Genomic DNA, 22,025 nt, shown 5'->3' with positions numbered 1-22,025 from the left:
GAAGAGGAATTTGCAAGTCAGCTTGGAACAGCTGGATCTTATCCTCAGAGCCAAAGGTTGAATTTCAAAACAGGCAGACTATTTTGTTCTTCAAATACATGGTTATTACAAGAGACAGTAATCCTCAACAACTGAACTACCAAGTGTCATCTTGGACCAAACCTTTTGCAGCCACTTAAGACTGACTTTGGTACGGCCAAATTTCAGTTCAAGTATTATTTGTACAAACCATTTCCATTATACAATGTGAACATAGTCAAGATAAAATCTCCAATTATTAAGTTTTTTGACCAGAATGAGTACTTTGGCAATTGATAATCAAATCAGGTACAGCACCTCATTGATCCTTAACCTCCCTGTTCAACAAGAAAAAAAATTATCCTTGAAATAAAGTGGCAACTGTTTTATAAGGACAGGAGTGTTCCACCATGTAATGCACAATCTATATTCTGTTTAAAAAAGAGGGACACTACCCCACTTTAAGTAAACAGGTTAATCAGAGTTTAATTGTTCAGGGAACTTTGCAGAGCAGTGTGTGCTAGTCAGAAATACCCAGCATTTAGTAATGAACATCTATAGCCATGCTGAAATCACTGAAATGTGACCACTTATTGTTATACGCTTCATATTAGAGTGATTGGATTTTATTTATTTTGAAATTGTCACATTACACAATAGAATTGCTTCAGTAGACGCTTCAGACATTGTGTGACTGCAGTTGTTTTAAAGATGTTACAGGACACAACCACCAGAGTGTTGAACTACTTTGAAATATTCTAATGTTAACCAGTCTATTTAGTAAATACAGTACAAGAATGTGCAAAATTTCCCTTTCTCCTTACACCACCAAATATAGGAAAACTGGCGCAAGTCAACTCCACTTTGTTGTCTTTTTCCAAGTTATTAAAATGTTACAACCAAAATTATCTAATTGTTGGAAACAGTTTCAACAGTATTTTGTACCACAACAAACTGTTGGCTATTATTAGATGCCAAAAGTTTACAGTGTTACTTCATAAGGTATACACCATCTCCATTTCAAAACTTGGAGGTTGTAGATGTTTTCTATTTTAAACAGTTAGAATTTTTTAGCTTGTCCTCCACAGATTTATTCCTTTTTCTTCCTAAAGGAGACCATGTCTTTGGTTTCTTGTATTTTCTCAGAAAGCAGTTCTTTTGTTTCTTCCATTTTTTCTGAAAATCGCTCTCTGGTTTCTTCCATTCTATCCTGTATATACTCCCTCATTGGAGGTGGTGTTGACAAGTAACCACGAGAGCGGAGATACTTAACTGTAATGGATGTTCCTCCCAAAGTTACAGTGTACCTGGCTGGTGTGGCGATCTTTAAAATAGTAAAGCAAAAAAAATTAATCTACAGTAGAAGTTTTAAAGTTTTGTAAATCAGATCTTGTAAAGATGAGGGGCCTGAAAGTCACTTAGCCAGAGATAAAACATAACTAGCTTGCTACTCTCATTTCAACTCACCCAGCCTAACATCCAACTGCAACTTGAATTCCCCCAGTGTCTGGTTCCACTACTTGACCTGGTAGGTGATTGTAAATGTTTATCAACCTTTGATCAAAGACAATTTTTCTAATATTTGTTTTAAATTTGAACTTTCACCAATTTAAACTGGCTCTACTGGCAGGACAAAACAAAGCTGTATTCTAGGCTCACCTCATCTATGCCATTTAGTACTTTACATACCTCAAAAAGGAGGTCTTTCCTTAACATTGTTCTCTCTAGACCATAAAAATTGAGCTTCACTAATCTTTTCTCATTGTTTATCCCTGGTAAACTCGGCATCATTCTTGTTCCTCGTCTCTGCGTCCTTTCCAATGCATGCATGTCCTTTTTGAAGTATGGTAATCAGATCATCTTGCTGTATACCAAGTGATGGCTGAGCAGTGCATTAAAGGAGTATTATAACTTTTGAAGACATAATGGGAGCTAATAATGCTAGGTGGCAAATTAAAATGGTTGGTGAAAAATGCCACTGAATGCAGAGGTCCTGAGGCAAGACCCATGGCAATTGCAACAATGCTTTATTCAGCAAATGTTTCAATTACTTATTTTGTTGTGTCATATAACAAAGTCTATTAGAAATACAATTATACCTCTGACCAACTGGCTGGTTGCTTGTGTGTACATGTCTTTTGGTTCTTAGTCAGGATTATGTTTTATAATTGGCTGATAATGTATGTTTCCTGCTATTTTCTCTACAGCAAGGCCTTTTTTCCTCAGGGCAAATGTGTAAAACAGAGTAGGCTACAATAATTTGAGACACTTTTGCCAGGTTGCACAGCAGCACTCCCCGATTGGTAAAGGTATCTGAACTGATTTGCTTTAGGATGCTGATGGCATGATCAATCAAAATCCTAGTAACACAGTATGCATTGTGTATCTTTGAATTTGTTGTTTATGGGTTTCCCAATAGAACAAGCACCCATGCTTACAGCCCAACCAGCAGCCAGCCATTCATTCATGGCCTTTGATAACGATGCCATGGATTGTCATAAAATGAATTGCAGTGACTCCAGTGTAGCAGCTATTAACATGCACAATTCAGTTACCTTAGGTCACAGACAGCTGCACACCGATAGGGGTGGCACTGGGGATAGACACAGGTGAACACCATCAACAATGCTCAACACTTTAGGAAATCCAGCCAGATGATAAAAGTGCAAGGCTCTCTCAAGTAGCTGCCTGTTTTCCATGGGCACATTTATGAATTGTGAGGCCCAGCAAAACAAGGCATCTCTTCCCTGCATACAAAAGTCGTACTGCAAGTTGGGAGATCTGACATATTTCCTCCAGTAGTGGTTGCAACTGCGAGCTGCTCCTGTTATTAACTTGTTTTTTCAGGTGTGACTGCAGGAGTGGTGGCATAAGGATGGGTGCTCACTGATCTATCAAGGTGCAAATGCACCCGACTGGAATGTTATCTTTACCCTCCCCCTCTTCAACCTGAAAACAAAGGATGGCCCAAAGATTTACCCATAACCTCTCACAAAGCAGCGCAAGATTATTCTTCCCTGGGAAAACCAGGAACAGATTACAGATGTGGTGCAGCGCTAAGAAGCTATCAGCAAGACTGCAGTAAATTTCACTAGCTTCCTTTCTCCCACATCAGCAATGTAGCACAGGGGACAATGAGTCAACAACAGGCAAACAGAAAATCAACAAAATAGTAATATACTTTAATAACAAAGACCCAAATTGAGGGAAGAGGCCTCCTCATTGTATATGATTGCTGAACATATGAAGCACTGGTCAGGTGCTGTGAACACTTTATGGTGCTTAGCGTTACTTACATTTTTTACAAGACCTTAATGAGCCTAGTGCACAACAGGCATGCAGGCTCTTAATGTGCCTTGCACGGGTCACTGAACAAGCCTTGGCATCCCATAATGCAGGAGTAGGCACCTGATGCACAGTAGTGCTAAGAGTGCCAAAGAACACATTACTGGCCCCAACATACCAGTTCTAGTTATGCTTCTCCACATTGTCTGGACATTGAAAGTGACATGTTTATGTCACACTTGGGTATGTCAAAGGCTTCCTATGTAAATTGTATTATCTCCTTCCTATATTGGTTTCTTATTCATTCTTCCACAATGCATTACTTTGCATTTGTCAGTATTAAACTTAACTTGCCTTTTGTCTGCCTAGTCACGTAGTAGATCAAAATCCTTTCTGATCATACACAATAACGAAATAAAACCCAAACACTATCATAGATCGATACAACACAAGAGGAGGCCATTTGGCCCATCGTGCCCTTTCCCCATAGCCCTGCAAATTTCTCCCCTTCAAGTATTTATCCAATTCCCTTTTGAAGTTATTGTTGAATTTGCTTCCACTACCCTTTCAGGCAAGATTGACAGTGCATTCCAGATCCTAACTCGCTGCGTTAAAAAAAATCATCTTCCCTGTGGTTCTTTTGCCAATTACTCTGATTTTTTTTTAAATTACAAAAGCAGCATATCAACAAGTTACTAGCAATGCAAAGCCCTGCTCAATTCAACACAGTACTCACCTTATACAATGCATAAGCAGTCAGTGCATTTCCACTCTGAGAATGTCTCAAAATATTTATTATACCATCGGGCAATCCTACAATCTCGAGAAACGGAACCACATTAATACCTCTGAAAATAAAAACAATGTTTTTTCAGCATCAAATCTGGTGGGGTTTTTTTAAGCAAACTATTTTACTTTTAAATAAAGCCTTTTCTAAATAAATACAGTAAACTGTTCACAGTGCAAGTACTATACTGGACATATTTGTCATAGAGCAATTTTTATTTTAAAATGCAATTAATTTATTTCCATTTTTAAAAAAGTAATTCTCTTCCTCTTCCTAACTGTGTCTTACTGGGAAATACATGTCAAATTACAAGGATGGTCAGCTATATCCTATCTGGGTGCTCAGGACTGTGCAAGAGTTATGGGAGATGGCTATCCCTTTAATTGGTCCCCTTCTGTGCGGTGGAGTGACTGACTTTCCCTACGGCATGACAACAGACGCTAAACATTTAGCATAAGCTCACATTCTGGGGTGTTGCCGACATTCCAATATGCTGCATGCCTTTTGTAAAAAAAATGGAAATTCAATGTGAAAAATAGTTAAATTTGTAACTTATTGAATTAGTTAAAAGTTAATGAACTTTTCATTGGCCAGCTCAGTCAACTGGAAAAATACACAAACAAGAATAACAATGAGGCTTTGATTAAAGAGGAATGCTGCATAGAAATAAAAAAGCATCCAGAAGACAACATGCAAACAAGATAGGGTACAAAACGAAAAAGGTTAATTGGGGTAGGCAGCAAGGTAGACTTGGTCATGCTTTCCCACCAGCAAGCTCCAATCTTGGAAGTAAACGTCCTCTTCCTGCCTAACGTGGGACCGTCTGGATCATCTAGCAACACAGGAACAGGAGTAGGCCATTCAGCCCCTCGAGCCTGTTCCGCTATTCAATGAGATCATGGCTGATCTGTATTCTAACTCCATTTATCCGTCTTGGCTCCATAATCCCTTAATACCATTGGCTAGTAAAAAACCTATCCACCCTTTGCGTGAAGAAGTGTTTGCTAACTCCTCTCCCGAATGGCTTGGCTCTTATTTTAAGATTATGTCCTTTTGTCCTAGACTCCCACCAGCAGAAAAAGATTTCTCTCTACCCTGTCAATTCCTTTCAAAATCCTAATGACCTCAATCAAATCACCTGTTAACCTTCCATATTCCAGAGCCTGCAAACCTAATGTGGGGGGGGGGGGGGGGGGGCGGAGAAAAGAAAGGGAAAGAGAACTGTAACTGCAATTACCATACCCGAGAAGAATGCTGCACAATGTGACAGTTACAAAGAACTTTTAATATTCCAAATCTGTAAGTTTTTCTTCAAACCATCAGTTTGATTGATCTATGTAAGAGGACTAATAAGGATTGTTTGCATTGGGTAGGCTCTTGGTCATTGTCACTGCTTCAGCTTCACAATACCAGGCCGACTTTCTGTCTAATGCTGATGTTCCTGCCATGTCAACAACTACTTGCATTTATAATAGCGCCTTTAATATAGTAAAATATCCCAAGGCTCTGCACAGGAGCATTATCCAACAAAATTTGCCACGAGATATATGGCAAATTTAAAGTTGTTTTACTCATTGTACATGAAAGTACACCCCCTCACCCCAACATGAATAGATCACGTTGAATTGAATAGAATTTTTTTTTATATAGGTAAATTCAGTGCCATTCCCGCACTTAATTGATACTGGTCATTCAGCAGTACCGTTCTTCGTACAATGCGTGGATCATAAAATGCAGTTTGGTACAGTGGAAGGAGGGGAAAGAAAATTAAAAATGTTACTGGTAAAGTTATCACTTTTCATTATTTATAGCTTGGTTTGACTAGAAATATCTATATTTTGTTCAAAATCTTGTGTAGGGTATATATTTCCTATAGAAAAACTTTACTTGCTGTGGTCACAATTGTCAACTTTTCTAATTGCAAATTCATTATGTTATTATTTCCCCATTTTGTTGTGTCAGCTTTTAACATCACAACTGATGAACCAAGTGAATCATTCAAAATGTTTGTTAAACATTTGTAAAAAAAGGCCCAAAATAAAGATTTCAAAATGAGTTATTTGAATTGCCTTTTATGCCTTCCTCACTCCCAATGGCACAGCAAGTCTCAAAAGCCTGGGCTTGGACTGGATATTTTTACCACAACATTTTAACCATTTTCAGCTTGCAGAATCTCCCAACATGCAATATCAGCATCAGCCTAAGTTGAAAGGCCGGGGGCGGGGGGAATCTCCTCGTCGGCTGAGGATGTGAGTTTTGTGCTTTTTCCAAAAACACTTTGAAGCACACTGGAGATCGAGTTCTGCAAATTTTGGCCAGGAATTACCTTGGAGTTACTCCCTGCTACAACACCGGAAGTTGTGGCAGAAACCCCATTTACCGGTATTTCCATCGACGTTCCAGTGGCCGAGTGGGAGTAGCTCCAAGGAAATTCCCAGCTTTTATTTTGGGGCAAGTATTCACAAAAGCTGTTTTCTATCATGAACTACTTACAGATAGATACAGGTGGATAAAGGGGAACCAGTGGATGTAGTGTATTTAGACTTCCAGAAGGCATTCGACAAGGTGCCACATAAAAGATTATTGCTCAAGATAAAGAATCACTGGATTGGGGGTAATATTCTGGCATGGGTGGAGGATTGGTTATCTAACAGGAAGCAGAGAGTTGGGATAAATGGTTCATTCTCGGACTGGCAACCTGTAGCCAGTGGTGTTCCGCAGGGGTCGGTGCTGGGTCCTCAACTCTTTACAATCTATATTAACGATTTGGAGGAGGGGACCGAGTGTAACATATCAAAGTTTGCAGATGATACAAAGATGGGAGGGAAAGTAGAGAGTGAGGAGGACATAAAAAACCTGCAAGGGGATATAGACAGGCTGGGTGAGTGGGCGGAGATTTGGCAGATGCAATACAATATTGGAAAATGTGAGGTTATACACTTTGGCAGGAAAATCAGAGAGCAAGTTATTATCTTAATGGCGAGAAACTGGAAAGTACTGCAGTACAAAGGGATCTGGGGGTCCTAGCGCAAGAAAATCAAAAAGTTAGTATGGGGTGCAGCAGGTGATCAAGAAGGCCAACGGAATGTTGGCTTTTATTGCTAGGGGGATAGAATATAAAAACAGGGAGGTATTGCTGCAGTTATATAAGGAATTGGTGAGGCCGCACCTGGAATACTGCATACAGTTTTGGTGTCCGTACTTAAGAAAAGACATACTTGCTCTCGAGGCAGTACAAAGAAGGTTCACTCGGTTAATCCCAGGGATGAGGGGGTGGACATATGAGGAGAGGTTGAGTAGATTGGGACTCTACTCATTGGAGTTCAGAAGAATGAGAGGCGATCTTATTGAAACATATAAGATTGTGAAGGGGCTTGATCGGGTGGATGCGGTAAGGATGTTCCCAAGGATGGGTGAAACTAGAACTAGGGGGCGTAATCTTAGAATAAGGGGCTGCTCTTTCAAAACTGAGATGAGGAGAAACTTCTTCATTCAGAGGGTAGTAGGTCTGTGGAATTTGCTGCCCCAGGAAGCTGTGGAAGCTACATCATTGAATAAATTTAAAACAGAAATAGACAGTTTCCTAAAAGTAAAGGGAATTAGGGGTTATGGGGAGCGGGCAGGAAATTGGACGTGAATTTAGATTTGAGGTTAGGATCAGATCAGCCATGATCTTATTGAATGGCGGAGCAGGCTCGAGGGGCCGATTGGCCTACTCCTGCTCCTATTTCTTATGTTCTAGATAACTGTAATTAGAGCAAGTGTGGTTTCTTTGGTGAAGAGTTTCTTTGTTGAGGATTGTTTAGAGTAAAACCAGAGAAACTGAATTTACTGATTATTGAGGTAATTTTTGTTTGTTCAGGTTTATTAAAGACTACATGCGCTAGTTTTTCAACTCGCTGCCCAGATGTAAAACTGGAGTTGCGGATCACCTACCTGTTATAGAAACCGCAGGGCCGTACAATACCAGTTTTACCCCGGGCAGCAAGTTGGGAATCTACTCCTATAAGTCAGCAAACTCACTAAGTGCTCTAAAGGGTAAATTTCCTACTTGTATACTCCTGGACATGTCAAAAACTCACTGCTCATCTCCCAGCCTGACATTTTCCATCTGTTAATCTGGCCCGTGTCAGGAGTACTGAAGGTGCAACTTTCACCTTAAATGCTTTAAGGCAACATTTAAAAAAAAAACTAGCTGACGATGGTGAAAAGGTGGAGGATGTACCCGAGAGCACAAATCAGGTTCAGGGGGGAGGTGGCTGGCAGGAACACTGTGGGGGGTGTAGCAAATGTCAGTATGAGAGACTTTGGGTTCCGTTTCCCTGGGACCCACTCCACCATAAGGCTGCCAGACCCTGCTCTTCTTTCTGCTCCCCCACACAGCCCATACTGCCAGATACCAGCAAACCTCTTGTCAGACTGAGGAAGCAAGAAAGGAATAGAAGGATATCCTGATAGGGTTATATGAAGTAGGAAGGGAGGAGGCTTGTGTGGGCCATAAACACTGGCATGGACTGTTGGGCCAAATGGCCTTGTTTCTGTGCTGTAGTTTTGATGCAAGACTAGGTCCATAATGCTCCAAAGCTCCTTGTCGAATCTGACTGGACCCGTCTCTATGCTCATAAATCCCCAGCCTCTAATCCTAGTGCTCCATGACCTCCAATGCTCCCAGACCCCAGGACCTGCCCTAGTAGTCACAGAACCTCTCCCTTCAGTGTTTCAGGAATCCCAGGATCTTGTTCTGAGTGCTCCCAGACCCTGGGACCCCACTCCTCAAAATACTGCTAGATCGTACCGCTAGACCTCAGATATGCTTCCCAGTGCTCCTAGATCCCAGTGTCGATAAGTCAGCGTGTTTGATAATACTACTTGTGCTTATTAAACCTCTGCCTCACCTCGGGCAACAAAGATTTACAACTGCCAACGCAACAGAACAATAGTCAGTCCTAAAATCATCTTGCAACTTACTTACTTCATGGCTGCATAATAAAATGTACCAAACCATATACTGGACGTCAACAGATGCACTGGGATCAAGACTTTCCCATACTGTTTGAATGTCTTTTTGAATCGCTGAAAGAGGCTAATGGAATGGTCCTGGAGGGGATCAGTTTCCACAGCTTGCTTCAGTTTAGTGTCGGAAAAATACGTCTCCTGAACAGAGTCCTGTAAGGTATCATGCTTTGGGTCATTTCCAGGCAAAGTCTTTGGTTCCTGCAAGTTGTTTTGGTCAATGCCCTTGTGCTGTGTAGATAACGGTTCTTCCTGCAGATTTGGCCTTCTCTGTTCAGAGGCAGTGACTGGATGTGATGTGTGCAGGAGTTGCCCCTTGTATGGGATAAGAAATGGCACTTTCCCACATGTAGCTGGCAATATGTGAGTGACACATAGTCGGGCACTGCAAGCTCGTTTTGAGTGCCAGAAGATAGCCTGAAGGAAATATCTCTGCATTTTTAAGTTGGCAGTCTAACAATTTCCGGTCCAGTGATGAAGAACTGGAAAGAAAACAGGAATGTGTTAGAGAAACATTTCTCAGTCATTGACTACTATACTAGTTTTACACTTATTTCAGTCATTACACATTCCTGACTATCTTTTCACTTGAAAAATAGGAAGTGTTTGACCTTGCGTTTTATTTTGTATTAGTAAACCCTATCTTTTCCACTTCTTCCAAAAGGAAACATCCACTTTTAGATTACGCTGGGGGTCAGCAGCAGAATTGTATTCCACCACAATCTGTAACCTCATGGCCCAGGCATATCCCTCACTCTACCATCATCATCAAGCCATGGAATGAACCCTGGTTCAATGAGGAATGTAGAATAGTGTGCCAGGAGCAGCACCATGTGTACCGAAAAATGAGTGAACCTGGTGAAGCTACTACATGCACAGGACTACATGCATGCTAAACAGCAGAAGCAGCATGCTAATGGACAGAGCTAAGCGATTCCACAACCAACGGATCAGATCAAAGCTCTGCGGTCCTGCCACATCCAGTTGCGAATGGTGGTGGACAATTAAACAACTAATGGGAGGAGGAGGCTCTGTGAACATGCCCATCCTCAATGATTGTAAACAATTTTACAACACCAAGTTATAGTCCAGCAATTTTATTTTAAATTCACAAGCTTTCGGAGGCTTCCCCCTTCGTCAGGTGAACGATGTGAAAATCGTTTTCACATCGTTCACCTGACGAAGGGGGAAGCCTCCGAAAGCTTGTGAATTTAAAATAAAATTGCTGGACTATAACTTGGTGTTGTAAAATTGTTTACAATTGTCAACCCCAGTCCATCACCGGCATCTCCACATCATGATCCTCAATGATGGCAGAGCCCAGCATGTGAGTGCAAAAGACAAGGCTGAAGCATTTGCAACCATCTTCAGCCAGAAGTGCCGAGTGGATGATCCATCTCAGCCTCCTCCCGAGATCCCCACCATCACAGAAGCCAGTCTTCAGCCAATTCGATTCATTCCATGTGATATCAAGAAACGATGTGGAGAAACAGCTGAGCGCACTGGATACAGCAAAGGCTACAGGCCCCGACAACATCCCAGCTGTAGTGCTGAAGACTTGTGCTCCAAAACTAGCCGCGCCTCTAGCCAAGCTGTTCCAGTACAGCTACAACACTGGCATCCACCCGACAATGTGGAAAATTGCCCAGGTATGTCCTGTCCACAAAAAGCAGGACAAATCCACTCCAGCCAATTACCACCCCATCAGTCTACGCTCAATCATCAAAGTGATGGAAGGTGTCGTTGACAGTGCTATCAAGTGGCACTCACTAATAACCTGCTCGCCAATGATCAGTTTGGGTTCCACCAGGACCACTCGGCTCCAGACCTCATTACAGCCTTGGTCCAAACATGGACAAAAGAGCTGAATTCCAGAGGTAAAGTGAGAGTGACTGCCCTTGACATCAAGGCAGCATTTGACCGAGTGTGGCATCAAGGAGCCCTAGTAAAATTGAAGTCAATGGGAATCAGGGGAAAACTCTCCAGTGGCTGGAGTCATACCTAGCACAAAGGAAGATGGTAGTGGTTGTTGGAGGCCAATCATCTCAGCCCCAGGGCATTGCTGCAGGAGTTCCTCAGGGCAGTGTCCTAGGCCCAACCATCTTCAGCTGCTTCATCAACAATCTTCCCTCCATCATAAGGTCAGAAGTTGGCTCATTTGCTAATGATTGTAGTGTACAGTTCCATTCACAAACCCTCAGATAATGAAGCAGTCCGTGCCCACCAACAGCAAGGCCTGGACAACATCCAGGCTTGGGCTGGTTAGTGGCAAGTAACATTTGCGCCATAGAAATCATAGAAAATTTACGGCACAGAAGGAGGCCATTCGGCTCATTGTGTCTGCGCCGGCTGAGAAACGAGCCACCCAGCCTAATCCCACTTTCCCGCATTTGGTCCGTAGCCCTGCAGGTCACGGCGCTTCAGGTGCACATCCAGGTTTTTTTTTTAAAAACGAGTTGAGGGTTTCTGCCTCTACCACCCTCTCAGGCAGTGAGTTCCAGACCCGCACCATCTTCTACCAATCACTTTAAATCTATGCCCCCTGGTTATTGACCCCTCCGCTAAGGGAAAAGGTCCTTCCTATCCACTCTATCTAGGCCCCTCATAATTTTATACACCTCAAATCAAATCACCCCTCAGCCTCCTCTGTTCCAAGGAAAACAACCCCAGCCTATCCAATCTATCATAGCTAAATTCTCCAGTCCTGGCAATATCCTTGTAAATCTCCTCTGCACCCTCTCTTGTGCAATTACATCCTTCCTGTAATGTGGTGACCAGAACTGTACGCAGTACTCAAGCTGTGGCCTAACTAGTGTTTTATACAGTTCCAGAATAACATCCCTGCTTTTATATTCTATGATGTGGAGATGCCGGTGATGGACTGGGGTTGACAATTGTAAACAATTTTACAACACCAAGTTATAGTCCAGCATTTTTTTTTATAGTCCAGCAATTTTATTTTAAATTCACAAGCTTTCGGAGGCTACCTCCTTCGTCAGGTGAACGATGTGAAAATGAAATCCTCGAGATGAAATCGCATTTATAATTCACAGAACAATGTGAATATTGCTTTGAGAAACAATAGTGTTGTGCCAAATCCCTGAACAAATTTGAGGACCACTGGATAAATTACAATGAAACGAAGATAAATGCTTCAAATCAAAATCAATTTGGTGTTGTAAAATTGTTTATATTCTATGCCTTGGCTAACAAAAGAAAGCATTCCATATGCCTTCTTAACCACTCAATCCACCCGCCCTGCTACCTTCAGGGATCTGTGGTCATGCACTCCAAGGTACCTCACTTCCTCTACACTTTTCAGTATCCTTCCATTTATTATGTATTCCCTTGCCTTATTTGCTCTCCCCAAATGCATTACCTCACACTTCTCCAGATTGAACTCCATTTGCTGCTTTTCGGCCATCTGACCAGTCCATTGATATCTTCCTGCAGTCTACAGCTTTCCTCCTCACTATCAACCACACGGCCTATCTTTGTGTCATCCGCAAATTTCTTAACCATGCTCCCTACGTTTAAGTCCAAATCGTTAATGTATACCACAAAAAGCAAAGGACCTAGTACTGAGCCCTGTGGCACCCCACTGGAAACAGCCTTCCAGTCACAAAAACACCCGTCAACCATTACCCTTTGCTTCCTGCCACTGAGCCAATTTTGGATCCAATTTGCCACATTCCCTTGGATCCAATTTGCCACATTCCCTTGGATCCCATGGACCTTTACTTTTTTGACCAATCTGCCATGTGTGACTTTGTCAAAAGCCTTGCTAAAATCCATGTAGACTACATCAATTACGCTACCCTCATCGATCTTCCTCATCGCCTCCTCGAAAAATTCAATCAAGTTAGTCAGACACGACCTCCCCTTAACAAATCCGTTAAGACAAGTGCCAGCCAATGACCATCTCCAACAAGAGAGTATAACCACTTCTTGAAATTCAACAGATTATCATTGTCGAATCCACCAACATCCTTGGAGTCACCACTGACCAGAAACTTAACTGGGCCAGCCACATAAATACTGTGGCGACAGAGCAGGTCAGAGGCCGGGTATTCTGCAGCGAGTGACTCCCCTCCTGACTCCCCAAAGCCTTTCCACTATACTTAAGGCACAAGGCAGGAGTGTGATGGAACACTCTCCACTTGCCTGGATGAGTGCAGCTCCAACAACACTCAAGCAGCTCAACACCATCCAGGACAAAGCAGCCCGCTTGACTGACACCCCATCCACCACCTTAAACGTACACTCTCTCTACCACCAGCGCACCATGGCTGCAGTGTGTACCATCTACAAGATGCACTGCAGCAACTCTCCCAGGCTTCTTCGACAGCACCTCCCAAACCCGCGACCTCTACCACCTAGATGGACAAGGGCAGCAGGCGCATGGGAACACCACCACCTGCACGTTTCCCTCCAAGTCACACACCATCCCGACTTGGAAATATATCACCGTTCCTTCATTGTTGCTGGGTCAAAATCCTGGAACTCCCTACCTATTAGCACTGTGGGAGCACCTTCACCACATGGACTGCAGCGGTTCAAGAAGGAGGCTCACCACCACCTTCTCAAGAGCAATTAGGGATGGGCAATAAATGCAGGCCTTGTCAGCGACACCCACATCCCATGAATGAATAAAAAAGACCCTGTATCTATGAACTTAGGCCCTGCATCCCTACAGGTGAACAACTAGAAGTTAATGATGAGCTTGTTTAAATAATAGAATCTGATTGTCGTAGTCACTTCTAGCAACTGCAGTTTTTAATCAATCTTAAAAAAAGCAGTATGTGACAGTGTAAATCTTTATTCAACTCTGGATAAATACAAATTTCTCCCCTGACCAACTTATCTGACTAATTTTTTGTTAACTGCTTCGAAGGAATTACAGCCGTTTTAAAGAAGTAAAATTAGAAACACATGGTGGAAAAATGCCAAAAGCTATAGTAACACTGTAGGGCTAATCCCAGAAACAAACAACCTTGCCAGTAACATAACAAAGATAAAAAAATGTTATATATATATTGTGTGCACACACATGTGCATATATCAATCACACATGTACACACACAAACATCACCTTTCACATCCTCAGGATGTTCCAAAGTGCTTCACAGCAAATTAAGTATTCTGAAGTGTAATCACTGTTTTGTAGGCAAACACGTCAGTCAATTTGTGCACAGCATGGTCCCACAAACAGCAGCAATAAATAACCAGTTTATCTGTTGATTTGTGTTGGTTGAGGGATAAACGTTGGCTAGGGCACCAGGAGAACTACCGGGCTGTTCGAGTAGTGCCATGGGATCTGTTGCTTGCATCTGAACAGGGAGGTTAATAGCTCATCTGCAAGATGAAACTGCCAAAAATGCAGAAATCCCTCAGTACTGCATTGAAATGTTAGCCTAGAGTATGTGCTCAAGTCTCTGGAACATAACATTTGAAATAGGAGCAGGAGTAGGTCATACAGCCCCTCGAGCCTGCTCCGCCATTCAGTAAGATCATGGCTGATCTTCAACCTCAACTCCACTTTCCTACCTGATCCCCATATCCCTTGATTCCCTTACTGTCCAAAAATCTATCGATCTCAGTCTTGAATATACTCATTACTGAGCATCCACAGCCCTCTGGGGTAGAGAATTTCAAAGATTCACAACCCTCTGAGTGAGGAGCTCCTTATCCTGAGACCATGCCCCCTAGTTCTAGACTCTCCAGCCAGGGGAAACAGCCTCTCAGCATCTACCCCGTCAAGCCCTCTCAGAATCTTATATGTTCCAATGAGATCACCTCTCATTCTTCTAAACTCCAGAGAGTATAGGCCCTTTCTACTCAATCTCTCCTTGTAGGACAACCCTCTCATCCCATGAATTAATCCAGTGAATCTTCGTTGCACTGCCTCTAAGGCAAGTATATCCTTCCTTAGGTAAGGAGACCAAAACTGTGCACAGTACTCCGGGTTTGGTCTCACCAAGGCCCTGTGCAATTTCAGCAAGACTTCCTTACTCTTGTACTCCAACCTTGCAATATGGGCCAACATACCATTTGCTTTCTTAATTGCTTGTTGTACCTGCATGTTAGCTTTGTGTTCTGTGTATAAGGACACCCAAATCCCTCTGGACACCAACCTTTAATTTCTCACCATTTAAAAAAATATTCTGTTTTTCTATTCTTCCTACCAAAGTGAACAATCTCACATTTCTCCACATTATACACCATCTGCCATCTTCTTGCCCACTCACTTAATCTGTCTATATCCCTTTGCAGACTCTGTGTCCGCCTCAGTTTACTTTCCCACCTAGCTTTGTATCGTTGGCAAACTTGGATACATTACACTCGGTCCCTTCATCTAAGTCATGAATATGGATTGTAAATAGCTGAGCCCAAGCACTGATCCTTGCGGCACCCCACTAGTTACAGCCTGCCAACCTGGAAATGACCTGTTTATTCCTACTCTCTGTTTTCTGTCCGTTAACCAATCCTCATTCTTTGCTAAAATATTACTCCCAACCCCATGAGCCCTTATCTTATATAACAACCTTTTGTGTGGCACCTTATCGAATGCCTTTTTAAAATCCAAATTTACTATATCCACTGGTTCCCCTTTATCTAGCAGGCTAGTTACATCCTCAAAAAACTCCAGTAGATTTGTCAAACACAATTTCCCTTTCATAAAACCATGTTGACTCTGCCTAATTTTTAATAAATGCTTTTCTAAGTGCCCAATAATATGATTTTCTAAGTGCCCCATTAGCATAGATTCCAGCATTTTCCCGACTACTGATGTCAGGCTAACTGGCCTGTGGAGTGCAACTCGAATTCCCAGCAGGAGCAACTATATTCTATACTATATTCTACTGAAAAATACCTTGAAATGGTTAGGCAGAATCATAGCGCAAATAAGTTCAAGGAATAATAAACTATCAGAAAGAGTGCAGTCACTACACCTGAACTAGAACATTAAAATGCAGAAGTAGCTCAATTAAAGTACAGGGACTGGATTAGAAGCTTTCTTAGGTCAAACTCCCTGGAAAAGATGCGGTCCATTTGCAGGTTTCCTTCATTTCAACAGCTAATTTTACAAAATTCCGCAACAAAACAGATTTTCAAATAAAATCAAAAATGATCACTCACTGCACAGTTGTGCAGTGCCTTGTCTAGCACTCTGTGCAGTATGGTAGAGCACTGATTCACCACGATTTTCTACATGCCAAACTTTTAACCCTGGCTCTACATTTGGTTTTAGCTGCAAAGCAGTACCTACCTCCTTTGATAAGAGGGTTTTTGGGAAACAGGAGGAACAGGTAAAAACTCATTAAACTTAAACTCAACTAGTCATTAAGCTAATGATTAGGGCTGCTTTTGTTTTCACAAGATTTTTGCTCAAATTACAATGTCATTGCCTGGTCAGAAAAGACATTTTATAGTTGATGAACAGACTTATAAATATAATGGGTCAAAGCTGTACAAGGATAAGTATTTAGTTTCATTTCTTTTGTGACACTACATACAGTAATGTGAACTATCTATACACAACTTATGATTATAGAACAGTTTAAATTTAGTTAGCTTATATTGCAATGGCAATTGCCATTTTATTTACTAAATTACTTCTGTATAGGTTGTACATTTATAATTTATGTTGTCTTATAGTTTATATAATGTATTTTTACATATTTATGTTGAGATGTTAAGTTGATATTTGCAGGATAGAGGACATTACTGAAAGTTAGGCCTGCTGGGGAGAGGTGGTGTTTTACCACAGATGTTAAAGGATGTCCACCAATGATCCCAGGGAAATTGTTCAAACATTGTGTATGGAACAGAACCCAGATGAGGACGTCCTTGGGAGAATTGAATGTTCTGAGAGGAGTGACCAGAAGCTATACATTAAAGAAAAATTACCAACTATATCAACTTGCTTTTATATAGCACCTTTAACATAGCAAAAACATCCCAAGGCACTTCACAGGAGTGCTTTCTGACAAATTTGACACCGAGCCACAAGAGATATTAGGACAAGTGACCAAAAGTTTGGTCAAAGAGGTAGGTTTTATGGAGTGACTTAAGGAAGAGAGGTGGAGGTTTAGGGAGGGAGTTCCAGAGCTCAGGCCCCAGGTAGCTGAAGGCACAGCCACCTATGATGGAGCGATGAAAATCGGGAATGCGCAAGAGGCCAGAATTGGGGGAGTGCAGAAATCTGGGGGGGGGGGGGGGAAAGAGGGGGTTTGTAGGGCTGGAGGTGGCTGGTTACAGGAAATAGGGAGGGACAAGGCCATGGAGGGATCGGAATACAAAGATCAGAAATTTAAAAGAGACAACACGAGTTATTAATGTAAGTCAGCAGGCATAGGGGCGATGGGTGAATAGGACTTGGTCGGAGTTATGATACAAGAAGCAAAGCTTTGGAGAGCATTGGAATAGTCGAGTCTGGAGGTAATAAAGGCATGGATCAGGGTTTCAGCAGATGAGTTGAGGCAGGGGCCTTTTAATTTAAAAGTTGCTTAATTCAATTTTAGCACACACACATACTTTAAATGCTCAGGAGTAGACTATGTGGAGAGATCAGAAAGGGGAAAAATACAAAACTGAGGCTAGTATTCTTGGGTGCTGCCATTCAAATTGCCAAGTTGCAGTTCAATGCAGGTGTTTATTTTACCAAAAAGGTACGTTTGTTCCTGGGCATAATTAATATCCTTCAATCCTAGATCTGATCACTGACTTACCCCCACAGGAGATCTGTTCCAAACCCGTTGGGTTATAAATGTAAAGGACATTACAGACAAATAATAGCGGGGGCTCGGCCGGTTTTAGGTCGGGGTGACCCTGCTGCACCAGCCGAAACCGCTCACTAAGTGAGCACTCCCTCCTCCTCCTCCTCCTCCTCTCCCTCTCCCTCTCTCTGAGTAAGGGTGTAGGGTCCCCTCCCGTCCCTCTTTAAAAGCGCTTCGGCCTCTGCACCCGTTCGCGTCGCCTCACTCGGGGCCTTCGCCGCCCCGGAGCGGCCCGCCTACTACTACTACTACCGCAGACGGCGCCAGGGGGGGGGAAACACCCTCCCGCCCCGTAATTAAACCTACCTACCTTGCAAGCAGCGGAGGGTTTATTTTACTTTCTTTCCCTCCTCCTCCTCCTCCTCCACCCGGCCGCGCTGCAGGCCTCGGGCTCGGCTTCAAACCAGCCCCTTCCAGCTCAACCTGTCACCGATCACTAAACAGATGGCGAGCAGCAACAGCCGCACCGCGCACGCGCTCAGAGCGGGGGGGCGGGAACGCTGGGTATTGTAGTACGTCATCGGCCCGGGTACCAGAGCGCCCCGGACAATTGGACTACACTTCCCAGAAGGCTCCGGCGCCAGGAGCCCGTGCGCGTGTCATTCCTTTCGCTGCCTGGGTCCACGTGTTTGCTGGAGTTGGACATGTGTTATCACAGGCAGTGAGTGATGGGGAGGGAGGGAGGGCTCAAAACGTGCAAGCAAGAAAAGGCCCAACTAGTTAATAAGCAGAGACTGTCATGTTAAACTAATTAAAGAAGTTAAGGATAATATTAGTTTGAAAGGAGAGGCCTATAATCTTGCCAGGAAGAGTAGTAAGCCCGAGGATTGGGAGAGTTTTTTTTTTAGAAACCAGCAAAGAACAACCAAAAAATTGATAAAAAGAGAGAAAATAGAATGAAAGTAAACTGGCAAGAAATATAAAAGATTGTGAGAGCTTCTACAAGTGTGTAAAAGGAAGAGAGTAGAAATAGTAAACGTTGGTCCCTTAGAGGCTGAGACAGGAGAATTTATAATGGGGAATCAGGAAATGGCAGATGCATTAAACAAATATTTTGTATCTGTCTCCACAGTGGAAGACAAAAAAAATACCAGAAATAGTGGGGAACCAAGGGTCTAATGAGAGTGAGCAACTTAAAGTAATTAATATCAGTAGAGAAAAAGTACTTTTGAAACTAATGGGACTAAAAGCCGATAAATCCCCTGGACCTGATGGCCTACATCCGAGGGTTCTAAAAGAGGTGGCTGCAGAGATAGTGGATCCAGATAGTGAATATCTGCAGAGATATTGATTATGATCTTTCAAAATTCCCTAGATTCTAGAATGGTCCCAGCGGATTGGAAGGTAGCAAATGTGACCCCGCTATTCAAGAAAGGAGGGGAGAGAAAACAGGGAACTACCGGCCAGTTAGCCTTTCACCAGTCATCGGAAAATGCTGGCATCCATTATTAAGGAAGGGTAACGGGGCACTTAGAAAATAATATGATTGGGCAGAGACAACATGGTTTTATGAAAGGGAAATCGTGTTTGACAAACCTATTAGACTTTTTTGAGAATGTAACTAGCAGGGAAACCAATGGATGTCATATATTTGGATTTTCAAAAGGCATTCAGTAAGGTGCCACACAAAAGGTTGTTATGCAAGATAAGGGCTCATGGGGTTGGGAGTAACATATTAGCATGAATAGAGGATTGGTTAGCAGACATAAAACAGAGAGTAGGGATAAACAGGTCATTTTCAAACTGGCAGGCTGTAACTAGTGGGGTGCTTGGGTCTCAGCTATTTACAATCTACATTAATGACTTAGATGAAGGGACCGAATGTAATGTATCCAAGTTTGCTGATGATACAAAGCTAGGTGGGAAGTAAACTGTGAGGAGAACACAAACAGGCTGCAAAGGGATAAGAAGGTGGCAGATGGAGTGTAATGTGGGGAAATGTGAGGTTATTCACTTTGGTAGGAAGAATAGAAAAACAGAATATTTGTTAAATGGTGAGAAACTATTAAATGTTGGTGTTCAGAGAGACATAGGTCTCCTCGTACAAGAAATATAAAAAGTTAGCATGCAGGTACAGCAAGCAATTAGGAAAGTAAATGGAATGTTGGCCTTTATTGCAAGGGGGTTGGAGTACAAAAGTAAGGAAGTCTTACTACAACAGGGCTTTGGTGAGACCTCACCTGGAGTACTGTGTACATTTTTGGTCTCCTTATCTAAGGAAGGATATACTTGCCTTAGAGGCAGTGCAGCGAAGGTTTACTAGATTAATTCCTGGGATGAGAGGGTTGTCCTATGAGGATAGATTGAGTAGAAGGGGCCTATACTCTCTGGAATTTAGAAGAATGAGAGGTGATCTAATTGAAACATATAAGATTATGAGGGGACTTGACAGGGTAGATGCTGGGAGGTTGTTTCCCATGGCTGGAGAGTCTAGAACTAGGGGGCATAGTCGCAGGATAAGGGGTCGGCCATTCAAGATTGAGATGAGGAGGAATTTCTTCACTCAGGCTTGTGAATCTTTGGAATTCTGTACCCCAGAGGGCTGTGGATGCTGTTGAATATATTCAAGGCTGAGATAGACAGATTTCTGGTCTCTAGGGGAATCAAGGGATATGGGGATCGGGCGGGAAAGTGGAGTTGAGGTAGAAGATCAGCCATGATCTGATTGAATGGCGGAGCAGGCTCAAAGGGCATGTGGCCTACTTCTGCTCCTATCTGTTATCTTCCACCCTTGTAGTACTGTGCACAGTTCTGGTCTCGTTACAAAAAAGGATATAGAGGCGCTGGAGAAAATGCAAAAAAAATTTACAAGGATGATACCAGAACTGAGAGGGAACAGCCAACAGGAAAGCCTGAACAGGCTGGGACTCTAGACTGAGAGGTGACCTGATAGATGTGACTGGTAGAATAGGTTAGTGTGCAAAATTAAATCACATGGGATTGGGGGTAATATACTGGCATGGATTGAAAATTGGATAACAGACAGGAAACATATAGTAGGAATAAATGGGTCTTTTTCGGGGTGGCAGGCGGTGACTACTGGGGTACCACAGGGATCAGTTGGGCCCCAGCTATTCACAATATATATCAATGATTTGGATGAGGGAACCAAATGTAATATTTCCAAGTTTGCTGATGACACAAAACTAGGTGGGATTGTGAGTTGTGAGGAGGATGCAAAGAGGCTTCAAGCTTTCTGCGACCGGTGGGCACCGCAGGGGCTGGAATGCATCCTGGACGAGGATAATAAAGTTTTAATTTGAACACTTGTTTTTGGTTTCTTTGGGTTTTTAGTTGTTAAGCACACCCCACACCCCCCCTTATAAAAGGGGGGCCTAATTTGGAAAAAAAAAGAAAAAGAAAAAAAAAGAGAAAAAAAATCTGTGCCAATCAGCCTGAGGCAGAGTCCGTAAAGGAAAAAAAAGAGGCTTCAAGGTGATTTAGACAAGTTGAGTGAGTGGGCAAATACATGGTAGATGCAGTATAACGTGGATAAATGTGAAGTTATCCACTTTGGAAGGAAAAACAGTAAGGCAGAATATTATTTAAATGGTGATAGATTGGGAAATGTTGATGTACAAAGGGACCTGCGTGTCCTTTTACACCAGTCACTGAAAGCAAACATGCAGGTGCAGCAAGCTGTTAGGAAGGCAAATGGTATGTTGGCCTTCATTGCATGGGGATTGGAGTACAGGAGCAAGGCTGTCTTACTGCAGTTATAGAGGGCCTTGGTGAGGGTTATGGGGAGGGAGCAGGAATATAGTACTGAGATAGAGGATCATATTGAATGGTAGAGCAGGCTCGAAGGGCCGAATGGCTTACTCCTGCTGCTATTTTCTATGTCTATGTTTCTATGACAATCAGTATGGATTTGTTAAGGGAAGGTCGTGTCTGACTAACTTGATTTAATTTTTTGAGCAAGGAAGGTTGATAAGGGTAATGCGTTTGATGTAGTGTATGGATTTTAGCAAGGTTTTTGACAAGGTGCCACATGGCAGACTAGTCAAAAAAGTAAAAGCCCATGGATCCAAGGGAAAGTGGCTAGTTGGATCCAGAATTGGCTCAGTGGCAAGAAGCAAAGGGTAATGGTCGACGGGTGTTTTTGTGACTGGAAGGCTGTTTCCAGTGGGGTCCCACAATGC

The 22,025-nt window shown here is 42.6% G+C and overlaps 1 protein-coding gene across 1 annotated transcript; it reads right to left on the bottom strand.

The window, feature by feature from the left end:
- Positions 1-628: 628 nt before the first annotated feature.
- Positions 629-18,347, bottom strand: fam210aa (family with sequence similarity 210 member Aa). The gene is made up of 4 exons (XM_067978162.1): positions 18,194-18,347; positions 9,063-9,585; positions 4,040-4,151; positions 629-1,342 (listed from the first exon to the last, which is right to left on the bottom strand). The coding sequence occupies exons 2-4, from the start codon at positions 9,539-9,541 to the stop codon at positions 1,109-1,111; spliced, it is 825 nt and encodes a 274-aa protein (XP_067834263.1). The 5' UTR covers positions 9,542-9,585; positions 18,194-18,347; the 3' UTR covers positions 629-1,108.
- Positions 18,348-22,025: the final 3,678 nt, after the last annotated feature.

Source organism: Heptranchias perlo, chromosome 3, assembly GCF_035084215.1.
Source record: "Heptranchias perlo isolate sHepPer1 chromosome 3, sHepPer1.hap1, whole genome shotgun sequence".
Classification (NCBI taxonomy): domain Eukaryota; kingdom Metazoa; phylum Chordata; class Chondrichthyes; order Hexanchiformes; family Hexanchidae; genus Heptranchias; species Heptranchias perlo.
Note: the sequence above shows the minus strand (reverse complement) of the source record. Positions and strands in the feature narration are given on the sequence as shown.

Coding starts and splice junctions, on each gene's coding strand:
- fam210aa (XM_067978162.1), bottom strand. CDS start 9,541: ATGCAGAGATATTTCCTTCAGGCTATCTTCTGGCACTCAAAACGAGCT. Junction 4,152..9,062: donor TTTTATTATGCAGCCATGAA/GTAAGTAAGTTG, acceptor TTTTATTTTCAG/AGGTATTAATGTGGTTCCGT. Junction 1,343..4,039: donor CTGCTTATGCATTGTATAAG/GTGAGTACTGTG, acceptor ACTATTTTAAAG/ATCGCCACACCAGCCAGGTA.